This window comes from Ictidomys tridecemlineatus, chromosome 2, assembly GCF_052094955.1.
Source record: "Ictidomys tridecemlineatus isolate mIctTri1 chromosome 2, mIctTri1.hap1, whole genome shotgun sequence".
NCBI lineage: Eukaryota > Metazoa > Chordata > Mammalia > Rodentia > Sciuridae > Ictidomys > Ictidomys tridecemlineatus.
Genome location: NC_135478.1, coordinates 176,007,527 through 176,025,373, shown reverse-complemented (window position 1 = coordinate 176,025,373; position 17,847 = coordinate 176,007,527). Strand labels below are relative to the sequence as shown.

Below are 17,847 nucleotides of genomic sequence, written 5' to 3'. Positions count from 1 at the left end.
ATACATGAAATTTAAGAGAGTTAAAATGTCATTTTTACAGGTGAAATTAACATTATCCTTTTTCCTCTTCAGGGGAAAAAAATGCTGTGGCTAATTAGCAAAAGATTAAAAAGAATTTCAATATCCACTGACTGAGGATTGGTTAGTGTTCTTCATACAATGGATTGATATATAGCTTATAGTTAAAAAGAATTAGACAACTCTTTTATGTTCTGAAATGGAACTGACTGAGGACTGGTTAGTGTTCTTCATACAATGGAATGTTATATAGCTTATAATTAAAAATAATTAGACAATTCTTTTATGTTCTGAAATGGAATAATCACCATGTCTTGTTAAATGGAAAAAGCAAATCAGAAGAGTTCCATGGTATGTTATCATTCATATACACACACTCTTGTTTTTTTTGTTGTACTGAGGATTAAACCCTGGGGCACTCTATCACTGAGCTACGTCCCTAGCCCTTTTTATTTTAAGACAGGGTCTCAATAAGTTGCCAAGGCTGTCTTTGAACTTGTAATACTCTTGCCTAAGCCTCCAGAGCCACAGAGATTACCTGTGCCACCACGCCCACCCTCAACACTGTGTTTTTATGAATAGCTTTGGTAGGCTACACAGAAATTGATAAAACTGGAGAGGGTCAGTATTACCACCTATTTTCACTATAAGCCATCTTGTGACTTTTGAATTTTGTACTACATACATGGATTACATAGTCAATTTTTTTTTTCTCTTTTGCTCCTTTCTACAGTAATCATGTACTTAACTAAACAGAAAAAATGTCACTAATAATAAGCATTTAATAGTAAGATTAGCACTGGGCACAATGGTACACACCTATAATCCCACCATCTCGGGAGACTGAGGCAGGAGGATTGCAAGTTCAAAACCAGCCCCAGCAACTTATCGAGGCCCTAAGCAACTCAATGAAACCCTATATCAACATAAAATATTAAAAAGGGCTGAGGATGTGGCTCAGTGGCTAAGCACCCTTAGGTTCAATCCCTGATACCAGGAAAAAAAAAAAAAAGAGTAAGATTAACCATGAAGATCTGAAATTTCTTCCTCAAAAATACAACTACAGAATACTCAGTATTCCATTTTTCCAAGGTTATTTTTTTCAAATAAAACTCTAAATGGTATTAAACAATAAATATGTCATAATGAACCATGTTAAAGGCATCAAATATTTGGTTACCCTTGAAATGTTGCCTTAAGAATTTTTGGTTCCTTTGTTTTAAAGTTCTTAAAATGAGCCAGGAGTGGTGGCACACACCTGTAATCCCAGCTACCTGGGAGACTGAGGAAGGAGGATCACAAGTTCAAGGAGAGTCTGGGCAACTTTGTGAACCCTGTCTCAAAATAAAAAAAATAAAAAAGGCTAGGATATATAGCTCACTGGTAGAACCCCCTTGGAATCAATCCAATACCAAAACTAAAAATGGCTAGGGATTTAACTTAGTGGTAAAGTACCCCTGGGATCAGTCCCCAGTACTGCAAAAAAGTTATTGAAATGAAACTCATGAAAAATTGATAGCCGGGCATGGGGCACACACCTGTAATCCCAGTGGCTCAGGAGGCTGAAGCAGGAATATCTCGAATTCAAAGCCAGCCTCAGCAAAAGTGAGATACTAAGCAATTCAGTGAGACCCTGCCTCTAAATAAAATACAAAATAGGGCTGGGGATATGGCTCAGTGGTCGAGTGCCCCTGAGTTCAATCTCTGATACCCCCCACCAAAAAAAGAAAAATTAATAAAATTCAAGACAGGCGAGGTCGTGCATATCTGAAATCCCAGCTACTCAGGGACTTGAGACAGGAGGATCCCAAGTTTGAGGACAGCCTTGGCAACTTAGCAAAGACCCTATCTCAAAAAATAAAAGGGATAGAGATGTAACTCAATGATAAGGTGTTCCCAAGTTCAATCCATAGTAATGCAAATAGCAATAATAAACTAAAAGCCATTTAGAGTTCCCCCAAAGACTTCATGAATGATAAACAAACTGCATAAATAGGAAAATCAGGCTAGGAGTACAACTCAGTGGTAAAGTGCTTGCCTAGCATGTGCATAGGCTCTGGGTTCAATTCCCAGCACTGGGAGGAAAAATCTGATGATCAATTTTCCTAAACATTTACTACTAAAATTTACTACTACTCAACATGAACATAGAATATTACTCAGTCTCTTTCAGTCTCTCTCTCTCTCTCTCTCCATATTCATTTACATGGTAATGTGTCATGGCTACTTTTACCTAACCAGCATCTTTTACTTTTCTTTTGATAACAGTACCAGTACCCCTGATTTCCTTTGGGGAAATCACCTCTTCTACTCTGATGTTCTACTCTGAGACAACTAAACTCAGGTGGCATTATCCCTACTCTTTGTTGCCAAAGATGGTAATATCCTGCCCTGGCCACACCAATGTTTCAGGGATGGACTAGTAAGAGATCACCTTGGTAAATCTGCTGAAACTATCAGGGGAAACACGGTCTTTTGAGATTAGGGATGGAACATGTGAGCTTGGAGCCACCTAGAGCCACACGTCCAGAGCCTACCTGAGAATGAAACCAGAAATGAGCTTTAGAACAGCCATTCCTAAGTAATGAAAACCAAGCCAGGCAAGGTGTCACACAAATTCCTTATCCCACTCTATCTCATGACTTAGGCCAGTTCAAATCGAGTTTCTGTCACTTGTAAGTAAAAAATTCCTAATTCTGAATGGCTGGATATTTCAGGCTTGGCATAATCTGCCAACAGTTATCAATAAAGAATATGCAATGAATGGAAATTGAACTCTGTTCTTTTTTTTTCTTTTTTCTAGTTATATAATTACGTAAAAGAGCTTTAATGATTTTTTATTTAAAGCATTCACAGACTGAAGGACATTTTGATATTAAGACAAAATTAGCATCGTAAAAACCATGGTGAGACCTAGTTAATTCGACATAAGATTTTAAGTTTTCTAAGGGTAAGGAAAATGGCTAATTTGTCTTTGTTAACAGTCCCTGGCACCAAGTAAATTAGTTAATGATGTTCCACAAATAATTTCATTGAAGCTAAAAATCTATCCCTGAATGAGTCTCTTATTAGATCATCTGGCATAAGAATCAAGAATGACAATTTGTTTCATACTATTGAAAAAGCTTTAGCAGCAAATGGAGCAGTGTGGGGGCTGGAAGAATACTCACTTAAATTAGAAACACTACACACAAAAGTGCAAAATGAATGAATGTATGCTGATTAGTTGACTTTAGAAATGCACTGATCATTATACTCTATAATCACTTTAAAAATATTTTATTTTCCTCGCTCAGCAGAATGACATTATGCACATGGATTTCTGTTAACATTTTTATAAAAAACAATTTGAAATGATTACTAAGTCCCAGAGTTCAATTAAGAATAAACTACCGCCAGGCATGGTGACACACACCTGTAAATCTAACAGTTTGGGAGGGTAAAACAGGAGAATCCCAAGTTCAAGGTTAGCCTCGTCAACTTAGTGAGATCTTGTCTCAAAATAAAAATAAAAAGGATGTAGCTCTCTGATTGTGATCATTATCAATGTTTTATCTTGTTTATATCTGTTATTGGTAAATTCATTTTTGGTTCATTTGGCTTATTACTGTTTTATTTTGGCTTATTACCTGTTTTTAAGAAAAATACTTTTTTGTTTTGTCTTTTCTTTCATGGTAAATAGGTACAGTGAAGAAAGTTTTCTTCTAGCAGTACACTATAATTTTTTGTTTTATGGAAAACAAAATACACTACATAATGCATTATCACTATAATTTTTTGCCTCAAATTCATAATTTAAAATGCATTCTTATCTTATTTCTATACTTCCGCCCTAATCCAGACACTAAATATTTTTTAAATGTCCGTGTTTAAATATGCTTCTTTTCTGCTTTTATTTTTTCTTACTGAATTAAAATATACAGATTTTAAATTAATTCACCTTGTCCATCTTTGTAACACACTTAAAAATTGTGTTTTTCCCCAGCTAGTCAATCTTTCTAATTATATACTTCATAATTTTTAAATTCCCACTTTACCTATCACATATTAAGAGTAATACTTTAAGTTTATAGGTAAAATTATAGTTGTTTTATTGTTTACTTTCCTATTTTTGTTTTATGACATAATTATATATTTATAATGAATGTATCTTCATATTCTTTAACCTGTTTATGTGCAGCATAATTTTTTTACTGTTTAATGTATATTTCACCATCTATGGTCATCCTAGTTCTCTAAAAATGTTTTGTGTCATGAACTTATTTTATGAAACACATAGGTGTTTCAGATGATCTCAGAACAGTGGTTCCCATGCAAGTGTACTTTGTCCAAGAAGGAAGTCTGGGAAGCCCTCTGAGATTACTATAATACTGTATCTAAAATAATTAAAGGAATTAATTTGTCTATATCAAGGCTATAAAAGGCTAATTAGGTTTCTTCACTTCTGGTTAGAAGTACATTTGGAAAATCAGGTTACCAGAAGCCCTGTTAGCCAGTATATTCCTTGGGTTATTTTAGTATTTATCTCTTAAATACTAAAATATTTACCATGAAATATGATGTCTGAGGCCTGCTTCAAAATAATTAAATGGTGTTGGGGGATGTGAAGAAGTTGAAATGAAACAGAAGTAGGGTAAGAAGCTGGGTGGCACATGGGGTTATTTTCCTGTTTGTTTAAAAATAGTTATTTATTTGAGGTGCTAAGGATCAAATCCAGAGTCTTGTATATTCTAGGTAAGCATTCTACTAGGTAAGCATTCTACAACAAAGCCACATCCCAGGCATTAATAATTTTTTAAATATCTTTTTATTTACTTTTGTTGTGATTGTTGATTTTGGTGATGCTGGGGATTGAACCCAGGGCCTTGTGCATACAAGGCAAGCACTCTACCAACTGAGCAATTATTCCTAGTCCCTATTTATTTATTTTTATGTGGTGCTGAGGATCTAACCCAGGCTGGGCTTCATGCATGCAAGGCAAACGCTCTACCACTGAGCTATAACCCCAGCCCCATAAATAATTTTTTAATGTCTGAAAGAATTAAAATTTTAAAAATGTTTCTATTTTAATGATTCTTTATAATTTGTCATGTTTTGAAGACATTCAAGTGTCAAATTTACTCTTTTATTTTCCTTCAAGTCCTGGATTGATTGATTGATTGATTTGATGGTGTCAGGAATTGAACCCAGAGTCCAGAGATTCATGCAAGCTAGACAAGCACTCTGCCACTAACTAACTATACCTCTAGACCAGAGTCCTGGATTTTATTTATTTTTTAAAAAAATATTTTTGTCAGGGCTGGGATGTGCCTCAAGTGGTAGCGCGCTCACCTAGCATGCGTGAGGCACTGGGTTCGATTCTCAGCACCACGTAAAAATAAAATAAAGATATTGTGTCCACCTAAAACTAAAATATATATATATATATATATATATATATATATATATTAGTAGTTGTAGATGGACACAATACCTTTATTTTATTTGTTTATTGTACATGGTACCAGGAATCCAACCCAGTGCCTCACCCATGCTAGGCAAGTGCTCTACCACTGAGCCATAACCCAGCCTTTTTATTGATTTTTGACATCATTATTTAATAACAATTTTTCCATGGTGGCAATTACCATATATGAATATTTTCTGAGGACAAAGAAAAATGAAAAGAGGTTCATTCTATGAGCAACTATTTCATGAAAGTTCTTTTTTTTTCAATTTTTTGTTTGTTTTTTGTTTTTGGTGGCACTGGGGATTGAACTCAAGGTCTCATGCATGGTAGGCAAGCATTCTATCACTAAGTCATATACATTTCAGTCTTCCAACGGTTAAGTTCATTAAAATATCAGGATTATTTATCTATTTGGGATTTGACTGAGAAAAAAGTATACTTTAATCATATCTCTGAAGTTTGGCATCATTGTAATTGTGTCTAACATGTTACTTTGCTTACAATAGATTCAACATTTCAAAAGGTCAAAATAGTTCAAACCACTAATATATTTCTTAATATAAAAGTGTGTTAACTCACAACATTGTCAGCCCAGTCTGCTAGTACTGTTGAGATGTAGTTCACAGCATTAAGAATTGCACAGTACCGAAAGCCAAGGGAGGCTCTAGTCTCTTCTTTCATCACCTGAGTTAATCGTATCCTAAAATCATCTACTAAGTCCTTCTGTAACTCCAGGAACTGCAGCTTTCGGGAAGCTGTGGGGAGATTTTTATATCTGTCTGTGGAGAGAGTTAGTAAGACATGAAAGGTTTTGGTACCATCCATAATATAGGCTTTTGCTACTTTGCCAAAAGTCAATTTATCATTTATGTATGGATCTATCTTTTTCTAAATGCTCTAAGAATACAGGTTTCACAGGTATACGTATTTATCAAAAATCACTGAACAGTAAACTGGACAATGCACTTTACATTTTCATATAGTACACTTCACTGTATATAAATCATGCCTTGATTTTTTTAAAAACTCATGAGAAAAATCACATTAAAAAATGCTGCTGAGGGGCTGGAGTTGTGGCTCAGCAGTAAAGCGCTTGTCTAGAATGGGCAAGGCACCATATAAAAATAAGAAATAAAATTAGTTAACGACAGTGTAAGCAACTACAACTAAAAAATAAATATTTAAAAAAAAATGCTGCTAAGCATGGTGGCACACACCTGTAATCCAGCTACTTGGAAGGCTAGTATAGGAGGAGGAGTTCAGAGCTAATCTGGGCAACTTAGTGAGATCCTGTCTCAAAAAAAAAGGGGGGCTGAGGGCTGGGTATGGTGGCACACACAGAAGCCTAGCAAACACACAGCTCTGGAGGCTGAAGCAGGAGGATCACAGGTTCAAAGCCAGCCTCAGCAACTTAGCATGGCCTAAGCAACTCAGTGTCTCTAAATAAAATTCAAAAAAAAAGGGCTGAGATGTGGCTCAGTAGTTAAACACCCTTGAGTTCAATGCCTAATACCAAAAAAGGGGGGAGGGGGGCAGGGAATGTAGCTCAGTAGTAGAGCATCCCTGGGTTCAATCCCCAGTACCATAAACAAATTTAAAAAATGCCTCCATTCTGCTGTCATGTATAACTGATTAGAACAAATAAATAAATTAAAAAAAAAATAAAGGAGAAGCTCCTAGAGATTAAATAAGATACATATTTAAGGAATTACAGGTGACATGATGTTGAAATGTCCTTGAAAATACTCCAGGGGGGAAAAAGTTGGGTAGAAAAATGTTACAGAAAACACAATTGTTTTGAACCTTGACAATGGGTAATTTTCAAACAAACACAAGGGTCCTGCCTTTGTGTTTGTTTGAAAATGTTCCTAATACAAATTTTTTTAAAGTCACGTGAGTTTTTTCTTAAGTTTTTAAGGGTTTTTCATATTTTTTTCTTATAATTAAGAATACAAAATTATTTACTGATTGGGCTAGAATACACTTCTTCATGTTATGTGACCAAGAAATGGATTGCCAAAGGAGCGGGGAGGCAAAGAGAACTAAGGATGGTGTCAATGAAGGCTTCTGGAACCTGGAGAATCAGCAGGCCTACAGTGGGATGACATGGATGATGCCTACCAACCAGGGCCAGCAGCTGCTAGGTTACTCTCCAGCCAGACAAATCTTGCATGATAAGAATTCCTATTCCAATCTTCAGGGGTTGGGGCTGTAGCTCAGTGGCAGAGCGCTTGCCTAGCATGCATGAGGCACAGGGTTCAATCCTCAGCACCACATAAAAATAAACAAATAAAGGCATTCTGTCTATCTACAACTCCAAAAAAAATTAAAAAGAAAAAAAAATTTACGGTGGCACATGCCTATGGTCTCCCATCAGGAGGCTAAAAGCTAGGAGCTCAAGGGTAGTCCAGAAAAACAGTGAGACTCTATCTCTTGAAAAAAATTAATTTAATTTAGGTCAATTGCCATTACTGAAGGCATTTAAAAGCTAAATGGCAAGACAGTTCAGGTAATAAAATTAAATTCTTATTTAATTGTTTAAATAAAACAATTCAAAAATTTTTCCCTTAGGTATACCAATGTTTAAGTCCTTACTTAAATTATTAAAAATCCAAAAGTTCAAATATTTGTTAGATATCAACTAAAATATAAACTGAATTATAATAACCACTGTATAATATTAATATTTTTTAGCTACTAAAAAAAGTATCATGTGAAAAGTCAATACTTTTAAAACAAAGCCCTATCATGAAACATTTATACTTACCAGTTATAACCAAGAGTAGAGTCATAAAAGTTTCTGCACAGTCTGGAACTTTCATTTCATCTACATCAGTGATATCCTTATATTGGGATACCCAGGCAGCTTCTGATGAAAGCATTGAATCCATTTTTTGAAGAGCAACTGATATGAAGAAAAAAAGGATTATGTCAATTAAGTAATTATGGTCATTCCTTATTTTTTCAACCTATAATTTTTTAGGAATTTTGGACTCTTCTATACAATAAACCCACAATATCCCACTAGTTATAATATATTATTTTCAAATCTTCAAAATAGTTACACTGCCAAGGCATGGTGGTGCACATCTATAATCCCAGCAGCTCAAGAGGATGAGGAAAGAGGATCTCAAGTTCAAAGCCAGCCTCAGCAACTTAGCAACTTCACAAGACTCTCTCTAAATAAAATATAAAAAGGGCTGGGGGGCTGGGGCTTAGAGGTAGAGCACTCACCTAGCATGCGTGAGGCACTGGGTTCGATCCTCAGCACCACAAAAAAATAAAGGTATTGTGTCAACTTAAAACTAAAACATAAAAAAAGGTTTGGGGATCTGGCTCTATGGTTAAGCACCCCTGGGTTGACGCTCAGGCACCAAAAGAAAAAAAAATAGTTACACTGACTACATCCAAAAATGCTCTACCAGTTTGCCTGTTCCACTCTAGAAGCATGTAAAGTGTAATTCAAGAAAAAAATATAAAGTTTCATGGGAAGAAAAGAAAATAAGATTATCTCTGAAAGCAACTTGGTAAACTCTCACCAGGAAAATTTTTGATGACTATAGTTCCTACCAGGACTAGAGGCGGAAAACACCAAAATTTATATAACAAAAGAGGTATCTCAATGAGAATAGGAAAGACAGTAGAGTGAATCTGACATAACTTTCCTATGCTCATATATGGATACACAACCATTGAAATTCCACATCATGTACAAACACAAGAATGGGATCCCAATCAGAACAAGTTATACTCTATGTATGATGTCAAAATATACTCTATTGTCATGTATATCTAAAAAGAACAAATTTTTTAAAGTGGAAAAACAAACAACAACAACAAAAAAAAAAAAAACAGGCATCTCTGTCCTATGGCCACATGAGCACTTACATTTTCTCTCCACAGTCAACCATCTCTGAAAACAGGTTTCCTCTGATAGAATATGCATACAATTAGCAAAAGTGCTAGGATAGCAGTGAACATTGTGTAGCTCCCTTTCAAACAACAGCACCTCATCCACCAAATGACAGAAGAGATTGTCATCATAGAGCAGACAAGGAATATCTGAAGCTAACTTCTCAAGAACCAGCATCATGAGACCCCGAGAAAATTCAAGCTAAAAGAAACACACATGAAAAAAAAAAGAAACATACATGAGGTAAGTAGATAACGAGGTATTCAAGTACAGGTACAACTCTAAAACTGAAACACTTAGGACTGAGTCTCTTACCCTGGCATTTACTGCAGAGCCTGCATTGTCTAATATTGGCTGAATCTTCTCATCCAGAAATTGAGTATGGTTTCCAATCCACATAAGTACCTGAGCCAAGTACCATTCCGGCTAAGGAAGAAGGTAAAATAATTTAAATTTTTCATTTATTCCGAGTAGACAGTCATAATTAAATATATATTTAATTGTAAATACACAACACTTTTTAAAAATTAGTTGAAAATTTCTATGTAGGAGAAAATAATTTCTACTCTGAACTTCAAACTCATGAAAAGCTTAATAACCAAATATTTCTCAATATTCTCCCAACAAATTCCAATAATGTGGTGTAAGCCAATAAACCCATAAATTTAAAATGCCAGAGTGGGTAAAGATATAAAGTGTTTGCCTAGGATGTGCCAAGCCCTGGACTTAATCGTCAGCACCATGGGGGAAAAAAAAACTATATATATTTAAAACTTAGCACTTTAATAACAGATAAAATGAACTGATGGGCTTTAAGTTGTTTTTTAAAATTTTTAAACATCATTTTCTTCTTCTTTTTCTTTTCAAATGATAGATTAAGGAAAAAATTGGAAAAAAATTGGCTTAAAACAGGTATAATTATAGAAAGGAATAAGACACGCAGCATTTTAAATTTTCCTTAGAGATGATCTCTGCAAGCATTCCAAGTTTTGTTGAACAAAGATCCAAAAATATTTACGGAGTGGTAAACCTCTCTTGTGTGCTAGATGTTGGGAATACAAAAATGAATAAGGGCAGTATCTAATCTCAAAGGTTGCACAGATTAGACTTGGTGGCAGAGTGCTAAGTCCACTGGGACCATACTTTCAAAAGAAGCCAACCAACTCACAATTTTCTTATATCAACTTATTACTGCCTCTCTACCACTTTAGGTTCATTGCTTTGTCTTATTATTTAGTACTAAGTGGTTCTGCCCTTCCTTCTACCCCATTCAACAAAGGAGACCCATAAAGTGAAGCCACTATGCTCCTTCCTGTGCAAACACACAAACATAATTACCTATTCCTGGATTCCTTTAAAAAAAATTTTTTTTTTAATGTAGTAGGGATTGAACTCAGTGATATTCTACCACTAAGCTACATTCCCAGCACTCTAATTCTTATTTTGAGACAGGATCTTGCTAAATTGCCCGGCTCAAATTTGGGATTCTCCTGCTTTAGCCTCCTAAGTAGCTGGGATTACAGGCATGTACCACACCATGCCTAGTGACTCCTTTAAAATTCTATGAATTTGATAAGTTTATTTATATGATATGTACAATGCCTAGTGTGATTTGGCATTAGTAAAATTTAAAATACTTACTGAACCCCTAACTATATATGCTACATTAATTGGTAGCAAAACTCAATAGATAAAGTAGTAAATAACTCCTTTTTTCTTTTCTGGTACTGGGGATTAAACCCAGCAATGCTTTTACCATATCCCCAGCCCCTTTTCCTTTTTATTTTGAGACAGGGTCGTGTTAAATTGTGGAAGTTGCCCTCAAACTTGCAATGGTGGGCTAGGAATATAGCTCAGTTGGTAGAGTGCTTGTCTCGCATGCATAAAGTCCTGGGTTCAATCCCCAGCACCACCAAAAACAAAAACAACAACAAAAAAAGTTTGCAATCCTCCTGCCTCTACCTTCCAAGTCACTGGGATTACAGGCATAAACCACCATGCTCAGCCCTCCTAGTAATTTCTAAGATTATAATTTGACTTATTTCTCAAGCCAAATCAAAGAAATATCTCAACAATATGCCTAGTATACACCAGTAAGGTCCTTCAATTAAAATATTGGTGATAATGTCCTCAAAACTGTTTACATTTATTCCCATAATCTCTTTGCACAGCTATAAAGCATTTTAGCATAAGCACCTATATTCAAAACTAATGCTCTACTATTTTGGGGAATTCACTTTTTCTTTCAATATATTTATAAATCCAAAGGAGCAATTTGTACAATGAAACACAGTGGATCCAATTGTAAAAACCGTCACATCAAATGCTACAGCACCCATAGCAATCCTAGAAACTGGTCATATGACATGCCAATGAGTAAACTGACACCTGCAACATATCTACTTCCAAGTCCCCTATTATAAATGGCAGTGACAAAACATGAATTTAGCTCTTTAGAAGAAAAACAGAAAAGTGAATAGAGGTAAATTTTAAGTTGGTAAAAGTACAGAAATATTTAACATTTACTATTACTAAAAATCAAAGGTAAGAGTTGGCAAAGCACACCTTGCTTATAACATTAGTCTGTCGGTTGCCTCTGAAGTGATACCTGAACCTCTTTTGAAGGGGAGTCAGCATAATCTGGATGGGCAGGATGACAGAAGGGGAAGGTGGAAGAGAATATTTTTCTGGGAGTTCTTTTGGCTCAGTAAGTAATTCATCTCTGACATAGTAAAGTCAAGGAAAAAGAATAAAATATACATACAGACACACACACACATATATATGCACATAAACACTCACACACAATATATGTATACACACAATTTCCCAACAAATGTACCAATACTAAATAAAAATTATGATACAAATAATAAGTCTAACTTTACATTATATACTAGTAAAAAATGCACATTTTTGTTAGAATTAATCTGTAAATCTTTTCTAAAATAAAAATATCAGGAAATTCAACTTATCATTTGATTAGATTAATACTTTGTTACTAAGGTTTCCTCCCAATTGTTCATTCATTCTAGTATATATGATGCAAATATGATGCAAACTTGGGTCAGTCTCTGTCTCAGAACTCTTCCTTGCAATACTCTGGCCCACACAAAGTTCACTTTGCAAAAGAAAAATCCACAAATCAATGGTCATTGATACATCAAGTCCAACCCAGGACTCCCATTTGGTTCTTGACCACTTTCAAAAAGTTTTACTCTATAGCCACAAATCCACTCTATAAAGAAGAAATTTCAGTTAAGTTTTCCACTTTGACAAAGATACGAGGTTTGCAGTTTCAATAACTGACAAAACAATGTCTCCAGGTTACTGTATATCTCGGGGGCACTGGTGGGTCGGTTTAAGCCAACAGTTTGAGATTGAGGGGGCACAATGAATGGCCAATGAATCTGTGCTAAAACTTCCTCAAAATCGCTGAAACAGAAAACAAATACACATTTCAGTACAAAGTTATCAAATAATTGCCAAATATCCAACTGAAAGTAATGACCATGAGATATGGGTAAATTCTCTACCTTGTAAGCTTGTCCTTGAGAATTTTATGCCAGAATTTAACTGTGGCTCTCATGAAACTGAGAAGATGAGTACAGGATGATTCCTGAAGTTTAATGTCAAGTTCTGTCATAGCCACCAGAATAGAGGCTGCCTCTGGCACATTATTGGTCATCAGATATTGTTGAATGTTATCACTGTAAAACAAAGGAAAGAAAATAAACTTAAGGAAAATTTATTCAGAATAATTATAAATTTGGAAAAAACGATTCTCCCTCACATTTTATATAAAGTTACATCCAAGGAAGAATGAAGCACCACCCTGATGTGGCTATTTAACCTAACGCCATGTCTCTCTTGGATCCTGGAGTCCTCTAAATTTCTTAGCAACCTTCTAAGAGCAGCAAGCAGCCCATGTTCAGGATAGCATCTGTTAGGGTCAAGTACAATATCTTCAATTGTTATTTCTTTTGCCTAACAAATCTTGATTTCCCACTTCAAAGAAATATATTGCAAACTAAGTGTTCCATTATATTAGAATAAAGATTACTGTGCTTAAGATATATATAAATGTTACAAAAAAACTTAAAATGTACAAGTAACCACAGAATATAGAAGGATTGCTTTCTAGGATGATATATATCTCTACAGAACACCGAAGAATAAAAGACATTTTAGAGCCTAAGAAAAGTCTCCATTTGGAGTGATACTGAGGTACTGTAGAATTCATGAAACAGAACAAAGCTGCTAGTCCTAACAAGAAGAAACTACTTAAATTAAAAGAGAGAATTACAGAAGCTCAAAAAAAAAAAAAAAAAAAAGCTAGAAATAGAGAGGTTACCACAAAAGCCTTAAGGGAAAGAACACATTATTAAAGAGAGAAACAATTGTTTCTGTACTTCATTATAAATTTCTTATTTCTAATATGATTCTCTGGACACATTTCTCTTAAACAATTCAGATATCAGAAATGGTTATAAATAATCACAGTCCTATTCTAGTTAATCTAATACTTTTAGTTAATCTAATAATTTTAATGTAGTACAATGAGAGGGAGACCTTTATACAACTTATTTTACCTAATAAGGTTATTAATATTATCTCTTACTGGTATTTTCTTTCAGAGGGTCAAGGAGAAATAAAGAAATAAAATAAAGCAAGGTTTAAAATTCCCTCACTGTAAATAATTTAAACAAGAATGAGATGATCTAAAAAGCTTAAGTCAATTTCTGGAATCACTAATCACACCAAAATCTTCAAAAATAAAGCCTCATATATGCAAAATAAGGATTTTCATACCAAACTAATAAGTAAAATGCTTTATAATCTCAGGAAACATATGCAGGACAAAAGAATACATAACATTCATATATAACATTAAATAGATTAACTATGGTACATCTTAAAGAAAATATTAAAAATTTTGGAGACATGGTGGTGTCACACCTATAATCCCAGCTACTCAGGAGGCTGAGGCAAGTTCAAGAATGGCCTGAGTATGGGCTGGAGATGTGGTTCAAGCGGTAACGCGCTCTCCTGGAATGCGTGCGGCCCAGGTTCGATCCTCAGCACCACATACCAACAAAGATGTTGTGTCCGCTGAGAACTAGAAAAATAAATATTAAAAAAAAAAAAAATCCTCTCTCACTCTCTCTTTCTTTTTTTAAAGAGAGAGTGAGAGAGGAGAGAGAGAGAGAATTTTTAATATTTATTTTTTTAGTTCTCGGCGGACACAACATCTTTGTTGGTATGTGGTGCTGAGGATCAAACCCGGGCCGCACGCATGCCAGGCGAGCACTACCGCTTGAGCCACATCCTCAGCCCCTCTCATTCTCTCTTTAAAAAAAAAAAAAAAAAAAGAATGGCCTGAGTAACTTCCAAGTCTCAAAAAAAAAAAAAAAAGGCAGGGAGCAGCAGGGGGCAGGCAGGGTCATATAGCTCAGTGGAAGGGCACCTGCCTAGCATGCACCAGACCCTAGCTCACTTGTGAGGAAGGGGGTACTCTTGGATGATTTTTCTCCCTTTGGTTTTCCAGACATTAATGGCTACTGACAGTTATGCAACAAGAATAGCTAAAACTAAGCAAGAATGCAACAATATAATTTCAGGGGACCATATCATGAAACCAAATAAGTTGCCCCTTTAGGTAGAAATGTTACTCTGGCTTGTTTAAAAAGCAATACCAGATATAATCACCAGTGGTATATATTCAATTTAAAAGAACTTCTTCCTCTTCCCCCCCTACTCAGTAGAATTTTGTTATTCATCTAAAATAAGTTATTTAATGATTCACACTGAAAAAAATTCAAACTCTAAGCTGGGCGCAGTGGCACACGCCTGTAATCCCAGTGGCTCAGGAGGGTGAGGCAGGAAGATCCTGAGTTCAAACACAGCCTCAGCAATGGTGGGGGGCTAAGAATCTCAGTGAGACCCTGTCACTAAATAAAATACAAAATAGGGCTGGGGATGTGACTCAGTGGTTAAGTGCCCCTGAGTTCAATCTCTAATACAAAAAAAAAAATCAAATTCTAGAGGAAGCAATCCATCTCATGTGACTATCTCTAAAAATTAAACAGGGATACCTATTACCCACACTGAGTGTTTGTTTTACTAATTTCATATTACAAACAATACTTTTTACCAGATGTTCATAACACAACTATAAGACTTAAAATTTTAACATACTTACTTTCTTTCAAATGCAAATTAAACTCCCTGAAAAGTTTATGTTCATTCACAACAAAGGAAAAGAATCATTATCATAATGCTATTTTCCTAACAACTGGTAAAATTACATCATTATAATCTTTAATTAACTCAATTATTTAATGGCAAGCATGCATGCTCTAAGACAGAGCCTCAAAGGAAAACAATAATTATGAGAACAAAGAGGCCCATTTTACCTTAGTTCTTCAATTTGTGAAATCCATTTAAGGTAAGCGAGATGCCGTTCGATCTCTTCAATTTGGTTAATCATGGCCCCGAGATCATCCATCCAAGGCTGTGCAGTCAGTAAATGGCTGTTAATGGAACTGAAGAGTTGAGTTTCTTGCTCCAGAAACAGATTAAGGAATTGCTTTGATTCTTCTGCATTTTTTAAGGCACTCTGAATTCTTTTAGGAATTTCTGATGAAATGGTAAGTACCTAACCATACCAAAAATAAATAAATAAATAAGACAAAGAGAATAGCAGCAATCAGATAAAATTTTCATAATCTTCTTTTAGTTCATTCACTTCCAAATGCATGTTTGTTCTGACAGAACTGAAAATTATCCATTAAAAACTTCAAAAGAGGGCTGGGATTATGGCTCAGCAGTAGAGTGCTCACCTCGCACATGCGAAACCCTGGGTTTGATCCTCAGCACCACATAAAAACAAAAAGTAAAATAAAGGTATTGTGTCCAACCACAACTAAAAAATAAATATTATAAAAAAAAACTTCAAAAGAAAGATTTGATTTCTTCAACCCTACCAATCAATCCAAATATAAAATGCTGGATGTGAATTCGACAAACCATTTTGTTTATTTACATATAATTTGTGAAAGTGCAGCCTAGTGTCGCAGCAGAACTGACCTTCCTGTAAAAGGACTGGCAGGTGAGGTGAGGCATGGTAGAAGACCACACAATGGATAGGCACAACCCACTCAGCTATGACATAACCTCTAACAGAGCCCTTCAAGAGTGAAACAAACTGATGGGGCCAGGCTAAACGTAGAGGCTAGCAGTAGGTGTGGTAGAAAGATAAAAAGAGGAGAGTTGAGGAGGCCCAAGGTGATAAGTAAGAATAGGAGAACATAAGACAACTGACAACCCAGGGATGACATCCACATACCCACAGACTATACTTAACCTAATTTAGTAGTTAAACAATATTTTTTTTTTCTTTGACTATTCCAGGTATACAGATCCAGTTATTTTAGATTCAAGAATACTTTCATTGTTTTGTTTTTCAATTATTTTAGGTAATGTTTATTGTAAAAAGAAAAAAAGAACCTGAAAAGACATAAAATATGAAGATAATAAGTCACTTTCAGCCAACTACCCTACAATAACCACTATTACAATATTATACTTTTTGTGTTTTTCTTGCTGTGTGCACTTATTTAAAAAAAAATGGAATGACAGTGTCTAAACATTTTTGTAAATCACAATATTATTTATTCTTTAAGCACTTTAGAAGTCATTCCATAAAAGCTATATAAAATGTTAGCTATCATTATGTTTTCAAGACATAACTAAGCAGGAACTTTTACCTTTTAAATAATCTATAAAATATGTAGTACCTTTGTAGGTCTTTAAAAACCTATTAAATAGTTTTAAATGATTAGACTTTTGTCACAATCCAAACTCTAAAATTCTATAAATAATAGTGATTATGTTTATATTCTATTCCTATAATGAGTATGTTATTGATATTATTTATTTTTTTATATTTATTTTTTAGTTGTAGTTGGACACAATACCTTTTTATTTTTATTTATTTTTATGTGGTGCTGAGGATTGAACCCAGGGCCTTGCATGTGCCAGGCAAGTGCTCCACCACTGAGTTCCAGCCCCAGCCCCATTATTAGTGATATTATTTCAATGAGTTTTAATACTTACCTGTTCTTCTAACTGCATTTTACTTTCTGTCATTTGTTCTATGAGTTTATCAAGTTTTTTTAAAGATTTAAGGTCATTTCCAACTTCCTTTTCTATGAATGCAGACACATAAGAAGGAAGGTCACCATTATCTGTATCTCTGCAGACCTCTTCACCTCCCATGAGAGATGCAATGTTCATATCACCTAAAATTTAAAAAGGAACTACTCAATACCACTAAGCACTATAGAGTTAAAGGAAATATAAAAGATACACAAGACAGTGTGTTTACCTTTAAACACTAATAATTTTAAAATACATACACTATATATAGACACATAATATTTAAATGAATAGCTATAAAGCAGTC

At 34.8% G+C, this 17,847-nt stretch overlaps 1 protein-coding gene across 2 annotated transcripts in view; it reads right to left on the bottom strand.

The window, feature by feature from the left end:
- Positions 1-17,847, bottom strand: part of Rint1 (RAD50 interactor 1) — a 29,011-nt gene that overhangs the window by 5,420 nt on the left and 5,744 nt on the right. The window contains exons 4-13 of one of the 2 annotated variants that reach the window (XM_040291673.2): positions 17,499-17,683; positions 15,797-16,038; positions 13,174-13,323; positions 12,917-13,090; positions 12,666-12,815; positions 11,946-12,102; positions 9,696-9,806; positions 9,356-9,581; positions 8,235-8,372; positions 6,047-6,246 (exon numbers count right to left, since the gene is read on the bottom strand). In XM_040291673.2, the coding sequence (XP_040147607.2) occupies positions 6,047-6,246; positions 8,235-8,372; positions 9,356-9,581; positions 9,696-9,806; positions 11,946-12,102; positions 12,666-12,815; positions 12,917-13,090; positions 13,174-13,323; positions 15,797-16,038; positions 17,499-17,683 (1,733 nt within the window). The remainder of the gene's footprint in view (positions 1-6,046; positions 6,247-8,234; positions 8,373-9,355; positions 9,582-9,695; positions 9,807-11,945; positions 12,103-12,665; positions 12,816-12,916; positions 13,091-13,173; positions 13,324-15,796; positions 16,039-17,498; positions 17,684-17,847) is intronic. The other variant, XM_078040230.1, reaches the window with a different exon arrangement.